Source organism: Ceratotherium simum, chromosome 13, assembly GCF_057802395.1.
Source record: "Ceratotherium simum simum isolate JZ-2026a chromosome 13, ASM5780239v1, whole genome shotgun sequence".
Classification (NCBI taxonomy): Eukaryota; Metazoa; Chordata; class Mammalia; order Perissodactyla; family Rhinocerotidae; genus Ceratotherium; species Ceratotherium simum.
This window is the reverse complement of record NC_141912.1, coordinates 44,782,276-44,806,623: the sequence shown is the minus strand read 5'-3', so window position 1 is coordinate 44,806,623 and position 24,348 is coordinate 44,782,276. Positions and strand designations below refer to the sequence as shown.

The 24,348-nt window shown below is 36.4% G+C and overlaps 1 protein-coding gene across 3 annotated transcripts in view; it reads right to left on the bottom strand.

The window, feature by feature from the left end:
- Window positions 1–2,232: 2,232 nt before the first annotated feature.
- CDC5L (cell division cycle 5 like) overlaps window positions 2,233–24,348 on the bottom strand; it is a 41,230-nt gene continuing 19,114 nt past the window's right edge. Inside the window, exons 9-16 of one of the 3 annotated variants that reach the window (XM_004424065.3) lie at window positions 23,297–23,445; window positions 21,485–21,647; window positions 19,149–19,313; window positions 17,792–17,872; window positions 17,261–17,503; window positions 14,461–14,658; window positions 3,634–3,846; window positions 2,233–2,669 (exon numbers count right to left, since the gene is read on the bottom strand). In XM_004424065.3, coding sequence (XP_004424122.1) covers window positions 2,565–2,669; window positions 3,634–3,846; window positions 14,461–14,658; window positions 17,261–17,503; window positions 17,792–17,872; window positions 19,149–19,313; window positions 21,485–21,647; window positions 23,297–23,445 — 1,317 coding nt within the window. In that variant the 3' untranslated portion in view covers window positions 2,233–2,564. Of the gene's footprint in view, window positions 2,670–3,633; window positions 3,847–5,133; window positions 7,832–14,460; window positions 14,659–17,260; window positions 17,504–17,791; window positions 17,873–19,148; window positions 19,314–21,484; window positions 21,648–23,296; window positions 23,446–24,348 lie in introns of those variants that run through there. The other 2 variants (XM_087438670.1, XM_087438671.1) reach the window with 2 other exon arrangements.

Here is a 24,348-nt window from a genome sequence, read left to right as displayed (position 1 = left end):
GCTGCGCTGCTGTGTGGCAGAATCGTGAGCAGTTTACAAACGCACTGAGGCTGCCAGTTTTGAAATGATGCAATTCTTTAGGCTCTAAGTATGTACCTCACTTCAAATTTTGAAAACAAAGTGAGTCTTTATTAATATTACTAGATCAACTATTTTTAAATCCATACAATTCAAGTCTACATAAGATGTAAGTAAACTGTAAATCTCTTTAAAAATTTTTTTTAATTAATCTATCTGACCCCAGAAGTTCAAAGATGGTTTAATGTTGGAAAACCTATTAATATGTCATCAACGAATCAAATGAAAAAAAAAACTACATGATCATCTTAACAGATATCCAGAAAGTATATGTGACAAAATTTCAGAGCCATCCCCAATTCAAATTCTTGAAAAACTAAAAATAGAGGGATATTTCCTTTCTAGATAAAGAATATCTAACTCAAAACAGCCAACCTAAAGGTAAAACACTTTGGATAGTCTCATTAAAATCAGAAACAAAACAAGAACGTCTACCATCATCATCATCATTTAACATTGTTCTAAACATTTCAGCCAACAAAACATGCAATAAAAATTAAATAAAATTATTAGAACAAACATTATCATTATTCATAGATGATATCAAAGTATTTCCTAGAAAACTCATATGAAATTACTGAAAGAAGTACTAGAATTAAGTGACTAGATACCAGGAAAATATAAATTTATGGTCTGATGAGACTACAGAATTATTACAGCTCAAATCTTTCCACCTGTCTCCATCAGGACTGCCTCTATCCTAGTTTGAGTTGCTATTACTGTTTGCCTAGATTACTGCATCAGGCTCCTAAATTAACTCAGCCTGGTGAGACATTATACAGGACAGCCACAGGATGCTTCTAAAACAAATCTAATCATGTCATTCCTTTGCTTTTCTAGAATCTTCTCATAGCTTCCCACCATAGAATAAGATTCAAATTCCTTACCACAGCCTTATACATGGCCCTATAACAACCAGGCCTTATACAAATGCCATTTCTTGACACTCTAGCCACACTGTCCTCCTTTCTGTTCCTCAAACACACAAATGGGGCTTTATGCTAGTTATTCACTCTGCCAGCATGGCTCTTCCCTTGAATCTCACAAGGATGGCTCCTTCTAAAATGCCAATCACATCTTATCTTAAATGTTATCTCCTCAGAGAGCTCTTTGATCATCCAACCTAAAGTAGCCACCCAGTCACTATCTCTCATCCCTATTTTAATTCCCTCCATAGAATCTAAAGTTCATGATCTGATACTTTTCTCTGTATGTTTAGTATCTCCTCCTACTACTGTCACCTCCATGAGAGCAGCAACTTTGTCTCAATAACTGTTCATCTACAACACTTAAATCACATAAGAAGAGTCACTCAATAAACGTGAATTTTAATTGTCTATCATTCCCAATAGACCGTAAGCTCCACAAAACAGGAACCATACCTATTTTATGCATTCTTCTATCTCCAGGACTCTGACACTGGGTATACAGTCAATAAATATCTGAGGAAGGAAGGGAGGGAGGGAGGGAGGGAGGAAGGAAGGAAGGAAGGAAGGAAGGAAGGAAGGAAGGAAGGAAGGAAGGAAGGAAGGAATCCCTTCTTCCCTCCCTTTAGTCCCTAGTAGTCTAAGATTGGGCAAACTTTTTTGGTGAGTCCAACACATTGTTGGCCTATACTGAACTTGCAGCCAATTAATACTGTCCTAAATGACTTCATATGAATTGTTATAAAGTTAGATCTTCTCACCTTTACCCATACCCCAAATTCTACACTTGTGTGATAGACTTAACATAAACACAGAGCTTTAATAAAGTTTGATAGCCCTGTTGAAATTACTCTTTAAAATGCGCCTGTCAAAAAAATATTTACAAGAAAATAACAAGTCAAGAAAAATTAAATCTTTTGAGTCCTAATCCATAAACTGTGTAAGTAGCTGGGCAGAGAAGAGACCTTCCCTAAAGTTATACTGAAAAAAAAAACTGAGCTATTAAAAAGTTGATCTATCTTGTCAGTATACAGAGAAATGACCATTCTACACTAAAACAGTCAAAACTAACAAAGCCACAAAAGCATTGCCTCTTAAGGATTTCAGTTAAGATTCTGGATCGCCATTTTGATTACCCAAGAATTACTCATTAAATATGACACAGAGTACATATTTGCTGGTTTGTGGGCACTCTTAAGTATCTAATTACTTCAAACAAAAGGCTACATTCTCAATTTTTTATATTTTGTTTTTATTCAAGAGTTTAGTTACAGGCAGCACTTTAAAATCAGGCTTTTAAAATTAAAGGCCAAACTGAAAAAATTTTGCAAATATGACACTGCTAAAAGAATGATCGTCTTAATAATTTAAACCCTAAAATGTCCTATGGAGTTAAAGTCTTTATACACAGAATGTGTAAGATCGATATCATTTAAAGTAAACAACTGAAAAACCACAGATCGTGGGCAAATTTGTCAATGAAGATAAACATCAGTTTCAGCCTTCCAGAGTGTGAAAACCAGCAATTAATTCATCTTGTGACAGAATATAAACTATGCTTCAGAATTTGGACTTTAAAGTCTCTTTCTCCACCAGCAAATCAGCATATCTATGCTGAAGTTCCTTTTCTCTTTCCTGTTGTCGCTGAACATCTTCTTTTAGACACTTGAAAAGAAAAAAATATTAAACAATTATTTCATACGTAAGCACATTGAAAACTAAAAATATCTTAAGGTACTTTCTCATCTTAGAAACAGCTGAGTTAAGTCATGACTCTTAAGAGGTAAGTATTCCCAAAGAGAAACAAAAATAGCAACTACTTTTGCTACAAAACTAGTACAGTCATGCATCACTTAACGATGGGGATATATTCTAAGAAATGGGTGTTTAGGGAGATTTCGTCGTTGTGCAAACATCATAGAGTGTACTTACACAAACCTAGACGATATAGCCTACTACACACCTAGGCTATATGGTACTAATCTTATGGGACCACCGTCGTATATGTGGTCTGTCACTGACCGAAAAGTCGTTACGTGGCACATGACTGTACTGCAGCCATTCTCTGATTTGGTTATATGACTACCATCTGGTTGTAAAATCTCTGCTGCTATCTCAAATAAACAAGCCATTACTGTCCTATCAATACCCACAAATGCACTTAAATAAGCCCTGGCTGCCCTTTATCTGTATCATGTACACTCGGCAAATAAAGTTAAATCAAATCTAGTCAAAGGAATTTGATGCTTTGGAATGACTAGCTATATTCCCAGCATCCTAAGTTACAAAACAAAAAGACACTGGTTTAATGTACCTCTGAGAGCTATATGAATGGGATGCAATTAAGTTTCAGGGGACAAATCACAAGGGTTACATATTCTATTTCATAGCGTATATAAAAACAGAAAACTAGTAAAGGAAAAGCCTTTGTATCCACAATTGGCCTGGTCTATCCATCTACACACAGGCAATTCTAGACTAGAAAGCCAAAAACTTTAGGCTCTCACTGAAAAAAGCCAGACAGTATCAACTTCAGAAGACAGCCTGCACAGGAAGGGAAAAAAAAGGCAAGTCCTGATAATTCTTTGCAGGTCTCTTTCTAAGCAATGCTGCAAGGCAAGAATGTTACCTCTAGCCTCCGGGGAATAGCAGAATCTTCATGTTTCTTGAGTTCTTCAAAAGTGCGTAACTCCAGGTAAGCCTGCTCAATTTGGTCCCATAAGTCATTCAACTGTTTCATGAGCCCCATAGCACGAGACTGGTAACCCCCAAGCAAAATTTTCATCTTCTTTTCCATCTTTGCAGCTCTCTTGGCTTCTGTCGTCATGTGACCCCTGTTTATCTGGGGGCCAGGGAGAGATCACATCAGCACACATGAGAAAAGCAGGCCAAGTAACAGGACTAAAAAGGTTCTACTGGTTCATCCACTGCTCAAAGCAAAGCACATTAGCGTTCCTTATACCTCAGCTACTGTAACACAAAAAGAGGCTTAAGAAGGGTTTGTCTTGCACCTGAAGGGTTTTACAGGTTAGTCCTAAATAACCTATTTATAACTTCGCCCACGATTCAATCTCAAAGCAGGCTTGAATTCTACAACACGAAATTCTCTACTTCTGAAAATGACTTCTACTATCATTAATCTGCATTGATTTTGGGACTGGCGGCAACCCATCTTCACCATCTATATCTCAAAAATGTGCTTCTATTTTATACATCTAGTACATTTTTAATAATTGAATAACTGAATTAATACCCATTTAATGTACCATAGTTGTGATCAAAACATAACCCTTCAAACTATAAAATTACTAGATTATTTTTATAATGTTATAATCCAAAATTTGGCATAAAACCCATAAAGGAAAGAGAATATCACAATTGGCAACAAAAAAAATTCTTAAGTTTTGAGGAGTAAAAAGACCCCATAAAATTAAGAGAAATGACAGTTTTCCTATTAAATACGTATATTGAGCACAGGTGGGCTGCCTTCTCAGCTCATGCTAAAATTAGGGAAAATAATTAAAAACATATAAACTCACAAAATAACAGGAGTGGGACAATTAACAGAAGGAAGATTTCAACAAAATTCTACAGCTGATGCAGCAAGGCAGAGTAAGTCCCATCTTAAAGGGTCCAAGGAGAGGTGGCTGAGAAGGGGGCAGGTGTATAGTGCAGAATCCTATTAGCTAACACCTTCTCCAGGTGTATATTCTACATCCCACAATATAATCACTTCATAGTGATCTGCAAATACTTGTTTTCAACACACAATGCCATAATTGTAAAGTCAAAGCCCCAGGAATAATTATTACATCTGTGTTAATTTCTTTCTGTCTGTCTGTCCTTTCCTTCCTCCCTCCTTCAACTTCCTCTCTCTCCCTCTCTCCCCGCAAACTGATTCTATCAAGTGACTTCTATAAGCAACCAAAACTAAGTAGTTTCAGAATAATGTGTACCCAAATGATACTCTGTGATTCATAATAAGGAAACTGAGAGCACCCTATAACAAGAAAGACAGTGACAACATAAATACTTTTTCTCTGAGATACCTAATGTGGGAGTAGGGGTAAATACGCAGAAATAGCACCACAGAAAAATACTGTTGAATATGAAATACTGACACGAAAACTGTACATTGGATGTTTTTAAATATTTAGAAACAATATAATCACCAAAACAAATATATAACTTTCCATGATAACAACTTGGAAACATCCATTTCAATGCATAACATCTGATTTAAAAACAAATATGTCACTCTCAATGCTTTATGATTAGAATATATAAGAAAACCAAAAAAGAAAGTGTTCTTCAAAATATAAAAGTATACTACTACTGGAAAAGTAGTACCTCATATCTATCCATCTCCAGCTTAGTTTATTAAAAGTCAAAGTCAAATAAGCCTACGGGGAGAGGGGGACAGACATATTGCATGTGTGTGCCTTAAGAACGTGAGATGGATCTAAAATTAACTTAAATAAAGCTCTTTTAAAACCATTCATATCTTCAGCATTTTGTACGAGTTAATAAGCTTTTTTATTCCTCTGCAATTCACTTGAAGAATAAATCCATGAATAAATAATGTCCCTTATAAAGGAGCCCTTTTCCTCTAACAGATAACAAATCAATGTTCTAAGAGTGACTGGAAATACTGGGTGAAGTCACCACGGTATAGTGGGGGAGTCAGTCCCTCTTTCTACCCAGCTCTGCCACCCAGCTGTTCTGAGCTGATGCAAGTTATTTAACCTCTGTGTCTCCATTTCTCCATCAATAAAATGGCAGTCATTGCTAAAAGTTATTAGGAAGCTTAAATAAGATAATGTACATAAAACCCCTTAGCTGCCCAGCAACTGGCATAGAATAAGCAGTCAAAAAATGTTAGCTTTGATTACAATTATTTGATAGGTAGTAAGAGTTTAACCATTTTGCTCTCCTCTCTAATGGGCCAAGAGACTAAGGATGAGGCTTTAAAACCTTCTTTAAAATTCCAACTTTAATAAAAAATGGTGTGGACCCCTTCCTGGAAATAAAGCAAGGACAAGTAGCTATTCCTTCCTCTAAGTGAGCAGTTTGCCTCTTGAGGATCGCCACAGCAAGCCACAAGTACTGGAGCACGTCTTTTCAAGCCAGTGGTTTTCAACCCCGGCTGAACCTGAGAATGACCCGCAGAGTTTTTAAAATCTACCAGTGCCAGCACCCTAAACCCAGAGAGCCTTATTTAAATGGTCTCAGAGCTTTGTATTTTTAAAGCCCCCAGACGATTCTAATAGGCAATTAGGATAGAGAATCCTGTTTCAGCCATTGTCATTACAGAAGCTAGATGCCAGCTGTTTTCTCTTAACTAGACCTATACCAAAAAGTTTTCATTCCCAGTAAGTGAACAACTAAATCCATGAGTTTCATCAAGTTCCTTATACTATAATTCAGCATGGTCTAAGAATATCAACATTAGATACTCTAATCACATGTGAATTCTAATACACATTCCAAAAACCTAAACAGCACATAATTTCAAATTAATACATAGAGTGCTTTTTTTAAATTAGTCATACAAATTATCATTTTCATTGGTTAAGATAATTCAATTAGCTATACACTGCACTCCATTAATATTCAATTTCCAATTTGCTGTAACGCATAATACTTATGCTCAGAAAGTGTTTAATTAGTCACCAAGGCACATTTAGTATGATTGGTACCTTGTATCTGGGACTTACCTCACCTCAAATAGTTGAGTCATTTATTATTCCCAAACCACCAAACATTTTAAAACTGCAAAGTTGCTAGCTTCCATTTAATGCCAACAAGTTTATTTAACTTAGCTCAAGCTTTATAAGTCTTCTGGCTCGACTATTGTGCTAAGATTCTAAGCAAATATGGAAATAAATTATGCAAAAAATTTAAGTACAGGAAAAAATTAATTTAGTCAAATAACTATAGAAAGACAGTATAAAAGTATAGAGCAGAAATGGAATACGGCTTTTAATATTCTATTTTAGCTTAGTTATCTTCCATCTGCCATCTGACCATTAAAATGTAAAGGAAAAAAAATGCTCAACCTATGATCACATAATACACTTTAGGAGGAAAAAAACTAACCTATAACGTCTGGCCTTTTTCTAGCCAATAAATCTCAAGCATGAAATGCACATGCATACATGGGACAGAACTATCTTAAATCAGCCCCAACAACCCCATCCCACACTCATATACACACAGAAACAACATTAAAGTCCAACAGAGTATAAAACCTTATTGTTTAAAATACAAAGAATCAGGAAGACTCTGATTTAACCAGACTCATATTTCTAAGCCCTTTAAAAAACACACACACAATTAAGCATTAGCAACCACCTTGAAGGATAACTGATTTTGAACAGTATTGGCTTACAGAGCTTGCACTGCATCTTACAACTGATGTACCAAAAGTTCTCAAAAATGTTTTTTCAAATCCTTATCTGCACTTACAGATACACTTGAAAGTCTTCTTAAACATCTAACAAAGCTAATAGTGGAGTTGGAATTAAGTACTTCATTCACTTGTCACCAGACAAGCCTCCCAAATATGGGGACAATGGAAATTTGTGCTTTAAATAGGTATCAGCACAAGATTTCTAATATTCTTAAATAAAGTTCACTATAACTATTAGGTATTTAGAGTAGGACAACACTTGATATAATTAAAGCTGACTATATCCAAAAAAACAGTAAAATTCAAATCAAAAGAGGAGATAAGGGGCCAGCTCGGTGGCGTAGCAGTTAAGTTCGTGCACTCCGCTTGTCAGCCCACGGTTCACAGGTTCAAATCCCAGGCGAGGACCGACGAGCTGCTCATCAAGCCATGTGTGGTGGCGTCCCATATACAAAAAAAAATAGAGGAAGATGGGCACAGATGTTAGCTCAGAGCCGATCTTTCTCACAAAAAAAAGAGATAAATGAGAATACATCTACATATAAATGTGTAGGGAGACCAAGATGACAAATTTCATGCATCGTAATTCTGTTTTGTGATGTCTGAAATTCGCTTCACAATAATGGGGGAGGGAGAATAACATGAAACAAGAGTGGCTATGAGTTGATGACTGCCATAGCTGGGTGATAATACATGAGAACTCATTATACCAGTCTACTTTTGGGTATATTTGAAAATTCTCATAATAAAAGGTTCTTTAAAATTCAAATTTAATATCTACTCCAAAGGCTAATTATTTTGTTAAGACCATACACCACCAACCATGAAACATCAATAAAATGAAATACAATGGAGACATTAAAATTTACAAGTATGTCAACTATTTAAATATACTAAAATGTATTTATGCAATGTTAAATTAAAATCCACAATTATGTAAAATCCATTTACACTAACCAAAATCTGAGCTTTAAGTCTCAATCTCTCTCCTAAAATCAACCCATGTCTCAAATTTCAGACATTCATCAAAATTTATAGAATAACAACCTAGCCACCCTGTTGTTCAAGGTAAAGTTACTTTTGATACCTCATAGTATCAAACCAAGTTTAATTCAATTTAGATAACACTAAGGGTGAAAAGACCTAAGAGACATGGGAGAGAATTCCCATTCACTACAACTTGCTACAGTCATGCGTCGCTTAATGACAGGGACACATTCCGGGAATTCATCATTAGGCGATCCCGTCGTGCAAACATCATAAAGTGTACATACACAAACCTAGATGGTATAGCCTACTACACATCTAGGCTATATGGTACTAACCTTAACAGGACCATCGCCTATTATGGGGTCTGGTTCATTGTTGACCAAAACATTGTTCTGCGGCACATGACTGTACTTTCTAGACACACAGTATCTCATTTAATCTTACATTACCTCAAACTCTCACTTCCATGAGATACAAACTATTATCCACCCAAATTTTACAGGCAAGGAAATTTGAGACCCAGAAGGGTTAAGTAACTCCCCCTAGGCCACCCAGCCACTAAGTGATGAAACTATGCAGTTGTGCCCTACTTGAAAAATCTAACACATTAGGCCACCCCACTAATAAACCAAATGTCCTCTCTGCCTCAGCCCCTGAAATGCAAACATGCCTGAAGAAATTCAAGCTGTGGGACTAAATGGCTTAATGCCACCAGACAGTTGCCCAAAAAACAAATTATTCTGGACACATGTAAACAACATCTTAATTAATACATCTGCCCATCATTCTTTCCCTGATTTAGACATTAACTTGTACATACCCACTTGTAAGAATTTTATTTGACACTTGAGAAAAGCTTTTACTTTCCCCAGCTTATAATTTTAAATTCCTAATTCTTTTATTCTTAACAAGCTATAAAACTATGGGAAAACAAACATCTCTCAGAAAAATTTTACAGGGAAAAAAGGTTATTTAACAACTTTTTAAGAAGCTAAGAATACAACTAGTGTAATAATTTGGAGATTTCACCAAAGCTAACCTTTGCCACAGACTTTAAATGAGAGCAAGTGATCAGTTTTTTTTAAAATGATACTTACAATATTATACTATTAAACGAACAAAGTAGTAAATAATGATCTCAATTTAGTTCTAAACACCTTCCTCCTTTCATCCACACATAGGCATGTATGTTTATATATATATTAATCTTTTTCTATCATATTTAATCTTATATATACACACACACCCCAAAATTTTTAGGTGATTATGTCTGGATGGTAGGCTTCTTTTCTTTATTTTTTTAATTTCTTTTAAGATTTTCTACAAAATACAGGCATTATTTTTAGAAAAATGCCTACAAATGTTATTTTTTAAACGCATAGAAGAGAAACTGTCTAAAAAAGACTGGCCAGAGACCAATGGAAAACTGATGGTCCCCAGGAGATGAATCAGTGGAACCATAAGTGTTTCCTCGGGTCATTACAAAAGGGGGCTGTATGGGACTTATAAAAGTGTAATTGTTACTTTCAAACTCACTAAGTTTGTTAAGGTTACTAAGCTTAAATAATTCCAAAATAAACACATTATCCTTGGGTCTCCAATACTGTCTTCAGTTAAAGTCTGTTACAGTGAGGTTCAGAAACATTAAGAGCATCCCTCTTGCTTGGGGGCTCAGAATATAACCTTATACCACTGGAAAAACAGGTTTAAGGATACCCAAAATAAATATAGAGTTGATGGCAGCTTCACTTCCTAGTCCATCATTCAGCAATATGATCCTATAGTAGTAAAGATGTGGTTCAACCACCAAAATGTTTGCAAACATGAATCCATGAGTGACTCTTCTTTAATCTCTACACTGCTCACTAGCATTCAGTTTTATCGGTGATCTTTCTCTATATTGATGAGATGCAGGTATAAGTAGGCGATTATTGTCAGCATCTATTCAGACTTAGCAACAGTCCGATTGCATCCCTGCAAAGTAAGCTAAGCAGGAAGGCAAAACCTTACTAAAAACCTCTCCAAGAAAAGCAATGTACCAACAAAGCAATATCACAAGCACTTTACACTGGCATAAGTTAGGAAATGAAACACACAAACTGCACGATAAAAATTCAACTCCATGTTGAGGCATAACAGAAGCAACACGGTTGTACCAAGGAGCTCTGTGGTCCAGCTCTAGAGTTCTTGCTAGAAAGAACCAAGAAATCTGTCAATGCCTTTAAGGGTCATGGCAGAGAGCAGAATTTGAGAGAGCGAGCATTCCAAAGTACTGGGAACTTCCCTCCTGCACCCCATGCTACCCCCTCCCCCACACACACACCTCCACAAGGGAACATAAGCATGAACTCACTGAGACACTATAACACACAGTCCTCCACCCAGAACTGCCCACCGGCTTAATCCTTACCCTAACTTTTCACTCTTTAAAGTATTAAGGGAATGTTTTCCTGTGTGAAAATATATGACTTTATAATGAAAATCCCTGAGAAAATGGGATCCATTGTGCAGCCAATTTTGCTGAAATATAACCATTCGGGAAAGTCAAGGGTCCTCATAAGAGTTCTACAAATACACTGAGAAGGATTTTAAATGTGTTATCTGTGTTCTTTAAGTTACTTTATTTCCAAGAAGTCAATGTTACATAATATTTCTTGACTAAGTTGACTGTGCCAGTAAAATACAGCAAGAAGTATTACTTCTGGACCTAGTTTCCACCTCTAAGGAAAGCCTTTCCATTTTTATAGCTAACATGACAAAATCTACTTTTCAGCCAAACTTCCTCAACACAGCAGTTTAGATACTATTTCAAATACTATTAAATTTAATAGCAGGCCTAAATTCAGACTTCTCATTTCACTTTTGCACCTACTGGAAATTATTTCACTCAAAATAATTATGTCTTCAGACCATTTCCTATTTCCACTTAAAGTGGAAACAAATTAGAACACTTCAAATTCTATTTGCACTTCCCAAATACAGTAATGACTCATTTATCTGGCATCGTCAGAAAATGAGGTTCTCCACACCGAGCGTTTTCCAGATAACTGAGGTCCACAAGAGCAGAGAGCCTGTCTGCCCTGTTCCTGCTGCATCCCCAGGGCCTAGAACAGGCACATAGCAGATGCTCAGTAATATTCACTGACCATACGATTAAATAAGTACTAAAGCTCTTTTATTTTTAACCATTTGATGAAAATTTTTCTACAATTAGAGCCATCTCTCTTTAAAAAAAAAAAATGACACTAAACAGAAATTAAGCTTTTCTTATTAATTTGGGGTATCAGTATAAACAGCAATCACTCTACCCTCCTACCATACAGCTATAATGCCCTCAGAAGCTATTAAAATACATAGGGCTTTTTGCCACCATGTTTAAATGGCCTCAATATGTTATGCTTTCTAACTTTTCCTTTTCTGATATTAGCTGTCATTTCTGATTGCTGCTGCTGCCTTATTTTACACACGAATGTCTGGCAAGGTTCTAACATTAATTCTGCCTCCAAAGCAGAATAAAATACATGGACTTGGTTATAATTCACAAGTCTTTCCCGCTTACTTCTGACCTGTGACTACGTTCTGATTCTATTTATTTAACAGACTCCATGTACCACCTACCATATTCCACATAAAATCTGAGATGGTTCTATTAGTTTTAAATGAGTATCTTAAGGATTTTCATTTAAGTTCTAAATTTCAAATATTAATCATGAGTAACGGCTCAAAGACTAGCTCCAATATAAACCTTAGGGCATATTTTTTTAACCCATTTAGGAGACACCAACCACGACAAAGCTGGATTTCATCTTGCTTGATACACTGTGATAGGGCCATAATTTAGACTCACTGTTCCAAAGTTCATGGCAGCAAAAATCAAACACACTGGCAGCCTTGGTGTACTGTGCTTGCACAGAAAGGCATATCCCCCTGAACCGAAGAGTGGAAAGGATAATTTAAGCATAGCATTTAGTTTATATAATACAACTGGAGTTCCTTCCCCACAACAAACTTTGAATAATGTTTATAATTTAGCAATCAACTGAAATGATGAAAGAAGTACCACAACTGAAATAAAATATTTATGTATTTCAAACCAGTGGAATTGTGTCTTCAAAAACTAAAATAAGCTAAGACAAACCTAGTTCTGAATTAGGGATGGATACAAATAAAATAAGGGATTTGTTTATTTGGGTTTTTGAGTTTCTTTTCTTCTTTTTAAAGATTTAATGAACTTTCATTTGAAATAAGCACAGTTTACTAAATTAAAAGATTTGATTACATATTCTTTAAAAGTAACTAGTTGGGTAAACAATAAAGTAAGTTATCCAGGAGTCAAGAAAAGAAAAATTACTTCAGACTGTTTTATGAATATTCTTCCAAAATCACCAATCCTTCAACAAAAATAGTTCAACGGAAGATTTCAGTTCCTGGTACTGAACTGAACAAAGAGAACCACATGTTTTTAATGGTTGCTCATAAACGACCCAAATAAATCTCCAAAAGAACAGCAGTGGTTCTTTCTGTATTTTTCCCTTCAAAACTCACAAGACCAATTCAACGCAGAAATAAAAATTACTGTACTTTACGGCACCACTCACTTTGTGACACATTTATTTGCTGTCATGAAAGTTAGTGCCTCGACAAAGTAAATGAGATTTAGGGAAAAACTTTTTTTTATGTTTTAAACGGCACAAAATGTCCTTACCATCGGAGGCAGAAAGAGTTTACCCACCTCAAATGAGAAGATTTTCAAACTAAGTGAGGGACCTAAGTATTCATATATAAATGTTACAAGGAAACTTTCCAAATAGCTTCCCAATCAATTATGATGCTGACCTTAGATCAGAATTACACTGCTAACTACCATTTATAAGAAATGAAGCCTATACAACAGAAAATATAACTTAAAATTTAACCACTGATGTTCTACTTTCCCTGATTTTAACTGTGAATTAAAACAGAGCAACAGCACACCCTGCTGGAGGCTTGTAATACAACTAGAGTGACCGGCAGCACTGGATTGCTAAAATTTCACCCAATATAGAATTACTTCAGAAAGAAACTCTAATTTCCCACTAAATGATAAAAGAAGTTCATGGGCATTAACCACTAGGTGCCCATATATGTAATCTTAAAGGTAAAATTAAGAATTAGAATAATTTTAAATTAAAAGATACTGCTTTTCCTGCTCATTTCCCTCACCTCAAACAGCCCCAATCACCCCAAGTGATTTTACTATTTATTTTAACCCTAAATAAAAATATTTTCAAATCTGCTTTCTGTAAAGAGAAACTGGCAGTCAGAGAAGAGGAAACTGAGGCCATTTTCTGCATTTGAGTGCCTGAAGCACCCCTTTCTCCTTCCCATCCTATCCTGGCCTCAGAAACATCCCTGAAGACCACCATTAAGAATCCACAAGGCAGCCTAGTGGTCCATGAACCACAATTTGCATGCCATTGGCAAAACGCCTACACAGATTCTGGAATTCAAAAAATGCAGACTCTATGAAGAAACCACGTGCCATGAAACTCTCATCTAGTACATTTCAACATTTTCATAAACATGAAATCTTGGAAGCCATTGTCTAGATAATCCAGCTCAAGACTCTTTCTGTAAATTAAACTCAAAGGAATCAGAGGATGAATAGAAAGGTACCAAAGTTCTGTAAATGTGCTCTCTTGGCTATAGAAAAAAAGCTCCTTGGTACCACTGAGATCCCTCCTTAGAGAAAACAGGCTATTCTAGCATTGATCTACATTGTTTTGAGTGACTAGTGTTAACTTCTTGGCTCCTGCTCCCACATTCTGACTGACCTGGGGTCAACTTGGAGGGCTTTCTTTATCACGAAGGCAAGCAATTCTGAAAAACCAGTGAGGAAGGCCAAGGAAGATCAAACACTTCACTGTAGTTTTCCCTCAAGAACTGCAAAGGCAATAATCACCTCAGGTCTATTTTTCCGAAGTTGTCTTCAGCAAAGAATTATACTCTAGTATTATACCCTAGTTCATTATTTCAATCAAAGTACATTTAAATTAGAATTTTAAGCATACCAACCTCAAGCCTCTTTTCAAGTGACTCAATTCTGTCCTTTTTGCTAGCGAGGTTGGCCCGTGTGTAGCGGCTCTGCCCAGGAAGATATAAAACTTGACTGTAGCATTCTTCCCACACCTGGTTATAAGCTTCACTTGAGAGTTCTCCGTGGCTCATTCCTTGTTTTACCACTTCCATCTCCTGTACCAGAATGTCCTGGGCCTGTTTACAATAATAATTTCAGGAAGTTTGAGTAATACAAATACTTGCCACCAACAAGGAGCTTTAAAAGACTAGTTTTTCCTCCTCCTCGCAGCAAAAGCAAGGAGTTTTGGTTCATTGGTTGTTTTTTGGAAGGGAGGAACAATACCTAAGCAAAATGAATTAAGCAGCCTATAAGGCAATGCAGACTGATCCGAAAAGCCAACATCCACGTATCCCCGACAATATAAAAGTTCTTTGCCTTCACTCATTATATCAGCAGCCACCATTTCTCAGGTATCTACTATGTGCCAGGAACTAGATTTAAAAGTTTTACCTACGTTATCTCCAAACATCACAACCATCTTACAAAGCAGCCATTTTAAAGATGACGAAACTAAGGCTCAGAGAAATTAAACTACTGGTTCCAGACCACATCGCTAGTAAGCAGACAAGACTGGATCATGCCCAGGCCAAACAGCACCAACCCTTGTGTGTGCTCCTTCCACTCCACCATCCCTCCCTACACTTCAGACTTCACAGGATCATGAAGGGGAACAAGGCATTTTTCTGCTACATGGCTTTTTTCTCATCCGAAGGAATGCCCCTGACACTGCGAAAGAATGAGATTGGGGGCACAAATCAAATAACGATGGATCGTAGACCAACTCTTGTTCACTACTAAAGAAACAGTTTAAGATGACGGAATGAGGGGAATGGAGATGGACAAGCCTGGGTTCAAATCACAGCTTTACCATTTATGTGGCTGTCTGAACTTGCTTAAGTTCTCTGAGCCCATCTCTCATCTGTAAAATGGGGATCATACCTACCTGACATGTTTGCTGTTAGGATTAAGTGACACAATATATATAAACAGCCTAGCCCAACATCAGACACACAGACTCCATGAGCACACCACATGAACTTTTTCCAGAACTTTGCTTCATGGCTCATGAAAAACTGACAACCACTTTTTGTGCTTTACAAAAAGCTTTCATCATTCCAGTAACATCAGAAAATAAACACAGACCAAAATATATAAAATCAACATAAATGATCAGCATACAAAAAAATATAAACAAAAAAACAGAAAATCATGTCTACAGAAGACAAAAATTGGATACTTTTAAATGATAGCTCTTAGGGGAAATAAATAAACCAAACCAATTTAAAATACTTAATGAAAATCTGAAACTTTATTATAAGAGAAATGATATTTCATTCTGAAACTGTATATAGTAAAAATTCACAAATTCACCTCTTGCAATTATTAGGAGAGAGTACAGCTAAGTTATCTTTAAACTGTCCATAAAGAATTTGCTAAGTAAACAGCTGCTTCAAATTCTTTTTGGAACAAAGAGGAATATAAATAGATAAATAAAATATGGGAGAATATTCAACTACTTTGTAATGGTTTCAACTAATTTCAAAGTACTACTTACATTATTATTTTCAGAAATTTTACTGGACTCTATCCCTTACAGAACTTCTGTAAGCAACAATGGGATCCTTATTTCAGGTTTCCATAGATACAATAAATTTAGGAAATCTTCTCCTTATATTTTCACTCTATAAGGAGGAAACTGTTCAAGTATCGAGTTCACAGTCTAGTTCTTAACCCCAGATCAATGATTAAGTGTGCCTGCCACAGCACAAGCACACAACAGATGGCAGCTTCCCATCGCTCTTACCACAAGAGAGTAACTCAAAGCTACTCAGAAGTCAGGGGCAAGTTGTTGAAATATAAATCTAAATCCTCCTCCCTTTCTCTATTTTCTAAAAATCTTATACTAAACATGTATTATTTATGCAATAAGGAAAACAGAAAGTAAGAAAGAGAGGGAAAGTGCAGGAGAGAAAATACAAAAAAGAATCTGATTTGTTTTCTCCCCAGTATGCTTTAGCCCCTTCCAATCAATGGGTCCATCACTGCCCCTCAGGGCTGAAGACTAAAGATAAAAGACTTTTAAGCTAGTAACCACTCAGTTTCCAACCATAAAACCAACTGTATTTTCTTATACCAACGTGCAGATTTCTATTCACAATCACAGCTATTTGCTCCATCAAAGCAGAAAGAACAAAATGCATATGAAGGAAGAGGCAGAACAGACTTTACACAAGAAAACGTTTGTTTATTTCCTTATCCAAAAGGATAGGGGAAATCACGTGAGGGGACTAAATTCAGTAAAAATATTTCCCTTCTTTGAATAGGTGAAAGTTTTAATCTATAAACATTTTTAATATATTCTTGCTTTTTCACATTAGTCCAAATAAGTGAGGTTTAAGTGCTAAAGGCATTCAATTCTATTCAGAGACAGCAAAGTTAAATACAGAAAACAGCAATTGTAGCAACTGTCAATCAGGCATACACCTGTGAAACAAAGATATCTGGCCACCAAAGCCAGTGTTTATCTGATAACAGTCTACCACTGAACAAGGGGACAGTGGCGAAGGAGTAAAGTGTGTCCTTTTCATAACACTTAATATGAACATTTATCTCCTAACCATGTATTGCAGTCGTTTATGAATATCAATATGGGAAAATAAGTTAACGTTTGTCCATGATACACAGTATCTAAAAAACACTTAAATCTCAAGACAGAAAAGTCCTGCTCAATCATACCTTTTTCAGTTCTTCTTTGGAGAATTTTTCATAAGGGTTATGCTCCAGATAAGCAATGTGCTCTGAATTATTGGTACCAAATCCTACAGTTTTTCCTTTTTTATTTCCAGATGGTTCATAAGGGTGATGTAGAAGGTCATAATGAAGCATTGTAATCATTTCTTTTTTGATTAGTTCTTCACTCTTCTGTAAATCTGTTAGAGGTGGTTCTACATTTAAAGGTCTTAGAATAGTTTCATTTACCTAAAAATTTAAAACAAATACAATTACCAAACATATTACTGCAACATACTCACGTTACTACTTGTGCTAGGCAGGAATTAAATAGCAGTTTTACATTTTCAAAAGAAATTCTTTTTTTTCCCTTCTAAATTCTTATTTGTACCAGTGAAATATTTAAAAGACTGGATATGGGAACTACTTTATTCCAGAAAGTAGATGAAATTTTGTTTTATAGACACATTGATATGAAAAGTATCAATCACATAAATAGAAAATTAAATGTCCTAAACCAGAAATTCTAACACTTACTTCTGATGGTCTTGGCAGATCTTTCTGGACAGCTTTGTGCATTCGTTTCATTTCCTTTACACGCTCCGCTTCTCGTATGGCCTAAAAAATTATGTTTATACCCATTAGTGCAGCTATACAATATTTGACACATTTCAATAAAGTTGAAAACACTTTAGTCTATAAGAACATGTATGTTCAAGAGTTAAAGCTGTAGAAATCTGTCTAAGTTTGTAGAAAGGCAACAGAAGGCAACAGAAACTCATCAGTCTATTCATTCTCTTATTACAATAGAAACTAAGAACTTGCAATGTCTACCAGAGCATTCTCCAAATTTACATGGCTCCATCCATCAGATAATCATTCTTTCCCTGTCTAAATGAGAATCCTAAACCTAGAGGGAACTCTTAACTACTTATCCTGCAACACTACCCTTCCTTTCCAACACAAAAGCTACTGATTTTTAATTTAAAAAGCCAGCCAATGAAGGTATTGTTTCCTGATTCTTAAATCATGAATAATGTGGGGTAACACATTCAAGTTTCACGCCATTGCTGAGAGTAAACGTAACTCAAAGTAACTAAGAGAACTAAACACAAAAAGTATTATCCCATATTCCCCACCAAAAAGCACATTCACGTGATTTCCCTCTAAAATATGATTTCCACTGATGCCATTCTCACTCCAATCCCATGAAATTATTCAATTTCTAAAACAATCCTGAAATGGACTGCAGCAAGAATTACTGAAAGGGGTCATATTATCTCAGTTCTGGCTCACCACCTTCCAGCCATGAGACCTGGGAAAGTTAACTTAATTCACCTAAGCCTGTTTCTTCATTTCTAAAATGAAGCTAATATCTATCCTATTCACATCACCAGGTTGTTATGTGCAAAGGAGAAAGTAATTAACTATAAGATATATTAGTACAAGGTGTTACTAATATTCGATGAACTCTCTCTAAATTTCCAAATATATATTTTTTATTACTTTACACTGAGCCAAAACCATTTAATCAACCAATCCAAGATGTACCTGTTTTCAAGACTGATCAATAACATCTTTTCTTGGCTAGGGTGAAACACAATGTCTAAAAGACTACTTATGTATATTTTTAAGAAGCATAATAAATTTGACACAGGGTATTTAAATTGCTATATACATATACATTTTAAGAATGCCTATCAAGATATTCTGAATATATTATTAATTACATGAGTATATATTATGGCATAAGTAATTTATTTTAGCGTAATTCTTCTAAATATTGAAAAAACTGTTAAGGAGCAATCTTGAGACATTTAATGGCCATTCTTCATTGTTTCAGCCTATTGACACACTCAGCAAACTCACGCTGCCTTTCCAGCACAAAACCCACCTGCTTTCGTGCATCTACGTCAGCAGCATCTTCAATGTAAGTATCATCTATTTCACGATCTTCCAGCTCCTTCTCAGCATTTTCTGGTAGAACAATTTCAAAGTCATTCTTAGGGGCAGGAAGGCCCAACAACCCTAAACGGAGGTGCTCACGAGACTCTCTTTCCTGTAGAAAAGAATTGGTCCTTCTCAATTCATACGCATTAAGTGTTCAACCAATATTCTATAAGAGTTTCTGAAAAACAATTAGCCTAATTTTAATTCTAGAAAAATGAACTCTGACTTCAGAGCTGAGACAAGTTTTTTGTTTAATTTCTATCTCCGTTTCTTCCCTACATTAAGACCAATCAAAAACTCAGATTTGTGATCAATGAAGTTACTCTGGGACATTCTAATAGAAAGTCTGGGAATTACCTCTACAGGGGCAGAAAAATGTTCTTTAGATTTCCATTTAAGGAAAACATTTTTGACACTGAAATTTAACAGCAAATGAAAAAAACAAGTTCAAAATTCAATTTGTCCTTGGACTAATAAAACCTAATCTGTAAAGATGTCTGAATGTGTGTGTGTGTGTATCTTTAATGGAAATACCAGACCACAGGCAGGCCAAAGAAAACAATCCATAGTTCCCAAAAGAAACCGCCTGGTACCCAAAGTTTTCCCCAATACATCCTCAGCTCACCTTTCTAGGCTTATTCCCCACTGCTCCATTACACATATGCTAGGTGTGAGGAGTTGCTATGTCCAAAACACGCTCCATGCTTATCATGTTGTGGCCTCCGTCTCGGACAGCACCCACCCTCCTTCTGAACATATCTCCTCAATGAAGGCTTTCCTAGTATCCACCCAACAAATGTGATTTTCTTTCTTTGGCCACCCTAAGATGTTGATCTTACTCACAGGGCTTATTCTGATCTTATATTACAATTATTTTTGGACTTTGTTTAGTACTGCGAGAGTATCTCTCCAGAGTATAAACCTCTTTAAGACAAAGGACATCTTGACTCAACTTTAGATCCCCTAAAGTGTCCGGATTCATGCTTTGCACACAATAGATTCTTCTGTTTAATTCTTATGTAGCCATTCAGAGTTGACATTAGCTGATATCAATCTGGGCATTAAAAAAACATTCTAAACTAACCAAATCTATACATGAAGTTAGAATTGAAACTTGTAAACTGAAAACAGGCCAACATCATTGGAACTCATTAAAAAAAAAAATCTCTGGGCCAGCCCAGTGACACAGTGGTTAAGTTCAGCGCGCTCCACTTCGGCAGCCTGAGGTTGACAGGTTCGGATCCCAGCTGTGGACCTGGGCTACTCATCAACCCCTGCTGTGGCGGTGTCCCACATACAAAACAGAGGAAGACGGCACAGATGTTAGCTCAGGGCCACTCTTCCTCAAGCAACAAGAGGAAGATTGGCAACAGGTGTTAGCTCAGGGCCAATCTTCCTCATAAAAAAAAAAAAACTCACAATGATTTCCTGTGGCATCAGATAATAAGGCCCAATAGTAACATAATAAAAGCAATAAGATGGGCAGAAGCAAAACTGTAACTTTTATAATTAGCTTTCTACACTACCTTGCAAAACATACAAAAGAAAACTTCACCAAGATCAGCAATAAACATCAAATTAACTTGGTTCTGAAATCTAGACTGTCCTTCTAAAAGTACAGAGGAAACAAGAATCAAGGCTCAAAACCTAATTTATGAAGCATTTGAAACCCAAAATTCATTTCACAGAAATAGAAAATCAAAATAAATGTATCATCAAGAAAGAAAAGTATTAATTAGTAAATGATAAAAATTAAAATCATAAAAGAGATACAAGGCACATTACTACCAGCATAATCAATATTCACAAACATATTAAGAATAAGAAAAAGTAGGCTTTTGAGACCAAAAGGTTCCCCTTCTCAAGTCCTGCAAATCATTTTCCTTTTCTGGTGTCCACAGGTATATAGATTCTTGAGATATATATAATACACACTGACAAAGTGGAAAACTTTAATTTGGCACCCGTGAGATATAAATTTTTTTGTGTGTGTGAGGAAGATTAGCCCTGAGCTAACATCCATTGCCAATCCTCCTCTTTTTGCTGAGGAAGATTAGCCCTGGGCTAACATCCATGCTCATCTTCCTCTACTTTATATGGGACGCCACCACAGCATGGCTTGGTGAGAGGTGCTTTGGTCAGCGCCCAGGATCTGAACCCAGAAACCCCAGGCCTCTGAAGCAGAGCACGTGAACTTACGTGAACTTCACCGCTACGCCACCAGGCCGGCCCCTAAAATTTTTTTTAAAAAAAGTGTTTTAAGAGATAATTGACATGTACCATCTGCTTCACATAGGAGGGATCACTGTAGTCGGCCATTCCATCCTCGGGATTAATGTTTAACTTGTCTCGAAGAGGAGTTCTACCTGGGGTGGAGTTAATAACTGGTTTGGGAGTTGTCCCACTCCGGGGAGTCAGTCCTTCAGATCCATGAGAAGGAGTCCTAGAAAAACAGAAATTCCAGTTAATAAAAGTGCCACTTTTATCTAGATTGTGCTTTCAAATGTTTTTCACATGAATTATTTAACAAGGAAAGCAGAAAATAAAGAAATAAAGATTCCAGAAATTCTGTCTGCCTACCTGGTTTTAAGAAAGTTAAAATAAAGGTTTACTTCAGCTAGCTTATTTAACCACAGTATTTTTAATTTAATGACTTCAAATAAAGTCACTACATTTGCCATTTTCTTGTCTTTCTAAATTAAGTCCACCAAACATTATTTCAACCTTTTTGTGACACATTAGGGAGGATAAGAACATACAGTGGGCAGAGAGGTCAGCCACCACACTCAAAGACCCCAAATAACTCTTTTTGAGTTCAGCGTCTTCATCTTATCATTTGTTTCCTCCCTGCCTATAGCTGCTGGCTATCACGTCATTATCACATTGTCATCAGTATGCATACTTTAAGTAGTTTCTCCCTTTACATTTTGTTTGGAAACCAAACATCAGGCTTTTAGAATCACATCTAAATAAGAACAGTTAGTAGCGAGGGCTAAGAGACTCTCTTGGGAATAAAGTCCATAGACTTTGCAACTTATATTTTAATTGTTCAAAGCCTTTTTTTGTTTGCTTACTTCCTGTATCTTGGCTGTGTTCCAGACAGATGGTGCTGCCAGAGAGCTGTTCCCAAGAGGTGAGGTTATCGTATAAGACACGGTCCCTGCCCACAAGGAGCTTACAATCTAGTTGAGAGACAAGACACACACAGGAAAAGAGGGATTAGGCTCTCTTACCAGCCTTGCGAGAAGTGTTTAGATATAAGGATTTGGCTGCCAGTGCTTCTTGATCCTGCTGCCACGTACAGTTCTAGCAGTCTGAGATGTTTCCTATACTACACAACCAGTAGGAGGACATACTCTAACATTTAAAATTAAAAGAAAGCCCAAATATTTCCAACCCTTAAAAGCTCAAATTCCATTTTAACACAACTTGCTACTATAACGTTTATGTCTTAAAAAAATCTCTTAAAAAAGCCGCAGCTTAAAACAAAGAATTGTAAACAAATATTGAACTTTCAACTCCAGTTAATGATACGCAGGAGGAAATGTTTACAGATGAAATGGGCTGATATCTGCAACTTACTTTGAAACGCATTAAAAAATAAGATGGATTGATAGATGGATAGATACGTGATAAAGCAAACACAGTAATACATTAACAACTGTAGAATTTAGGTGGTGGGTATATGGATGTTTGCTTTACCATTCTTTCAATCTCTCTGAATGTTGGTAATTTTCATAATGAAATGTTGGGGGGAAAGCAGTAGTAACACATGCATAAAAAGGATTACAATTTTTATAAAATTCACCTAATGATCATTAACAATGGATTGATTTTTCTCTTTTAAATCAGACAAAAAGTATTCAGAAACAAGTGATAGCATCACAAACTGTGAAAAAAGAAGAGAGCTCCAGACTACTTAACCACTTCCTGGACACTGTTATGTTATTTACTACTATGAGTGAGGAGAAATCAAAAAGACAAGTTGATCCCTTATTTCCATTCTCTGTCAACATTACCAAAGCAAGTATGTTGTTCAAATCCACAGATTCAAGTTTTTCTACAACAGACACATTTGTTTATTTACAATACCTGAATGGGGTAGAAAGAACTGTATTTGGAGTCTGTACAACCTGCCGCTGAGGAGTCACACCTGAGAAGTCACTCTCGTGCAAAGGGGTGTTAAGTCCACCTTTTAATGGGGTGTCCACATTGGTCAGAGCCATGAGGTTCTGGGCTTCCTGATTAACGAGAAGGTAAAGAAGCATGTTTTAACAATTTAGACAAGACAGCAGAATCTTCTCTTCTGGTCCTGCTATTCAAATCTTAAAGCAGCCAGAATTTTTAGACATTTTCTCAAAGAAAACCATGAAAGAAAATGAATACTAGGCCATAGCTGAATTCAATACTTCCATTCCTTCTGTCAACCTAATAGCACGTCAGGAGTTTCAGAATAATGTTTTATGTACCAAGAAACACTTCTGTAGCCTCCCATATGAAATAACCATTACTCAAAAGCTTCTCCTATAATAACTAAGAATTATAAGTAACTAACAACTATAAATAACTAAGAACTCAAATTTCTCAATGTGAGCTTAGGCTAATTGTCAGAACGCCCATGCTTTAGTCTAGCTTTATCACTCTCCCCGCCCCCACCCCCAAAGCCCCAGTAGATATGTCATAGCTGCACTTCCTTCTAGTTGCTGCATGTGGGACGCGGCCTCAGGCCTCAGCATGGCCGGAGAAGCAGTGCGTTGGTGCACGCCCAGGAGCGCGTGCACTTAAATGCTAAGCCACGGGCCGGACCTATCACTAATTCTTTATGTAATCTTCATTAGCCTCTCTGAGCCTCAGTTTCTTTTACTGGGAAGTTAAGACACTAGCAACTAACCTATCCACATCACAAGAAAACTCATGAGGGCAGGCTCCTTTCTGAAGACTTGCCTGACCTCTTTAGGGAGGACTGACTATGCTCTCTTTAGTCCCTCCACTTTAACCCTGCACTCATTACTATCACTGCACCTACAACCTCTTAATCTCCAACTCAGGGCCTGTGAAACACCATTATTTTCCAAAAATAGTAACAAACATATCTCTCATCTCACATGTTCTTCTTATAACGCAACCTCTCATATGCTCTTCTT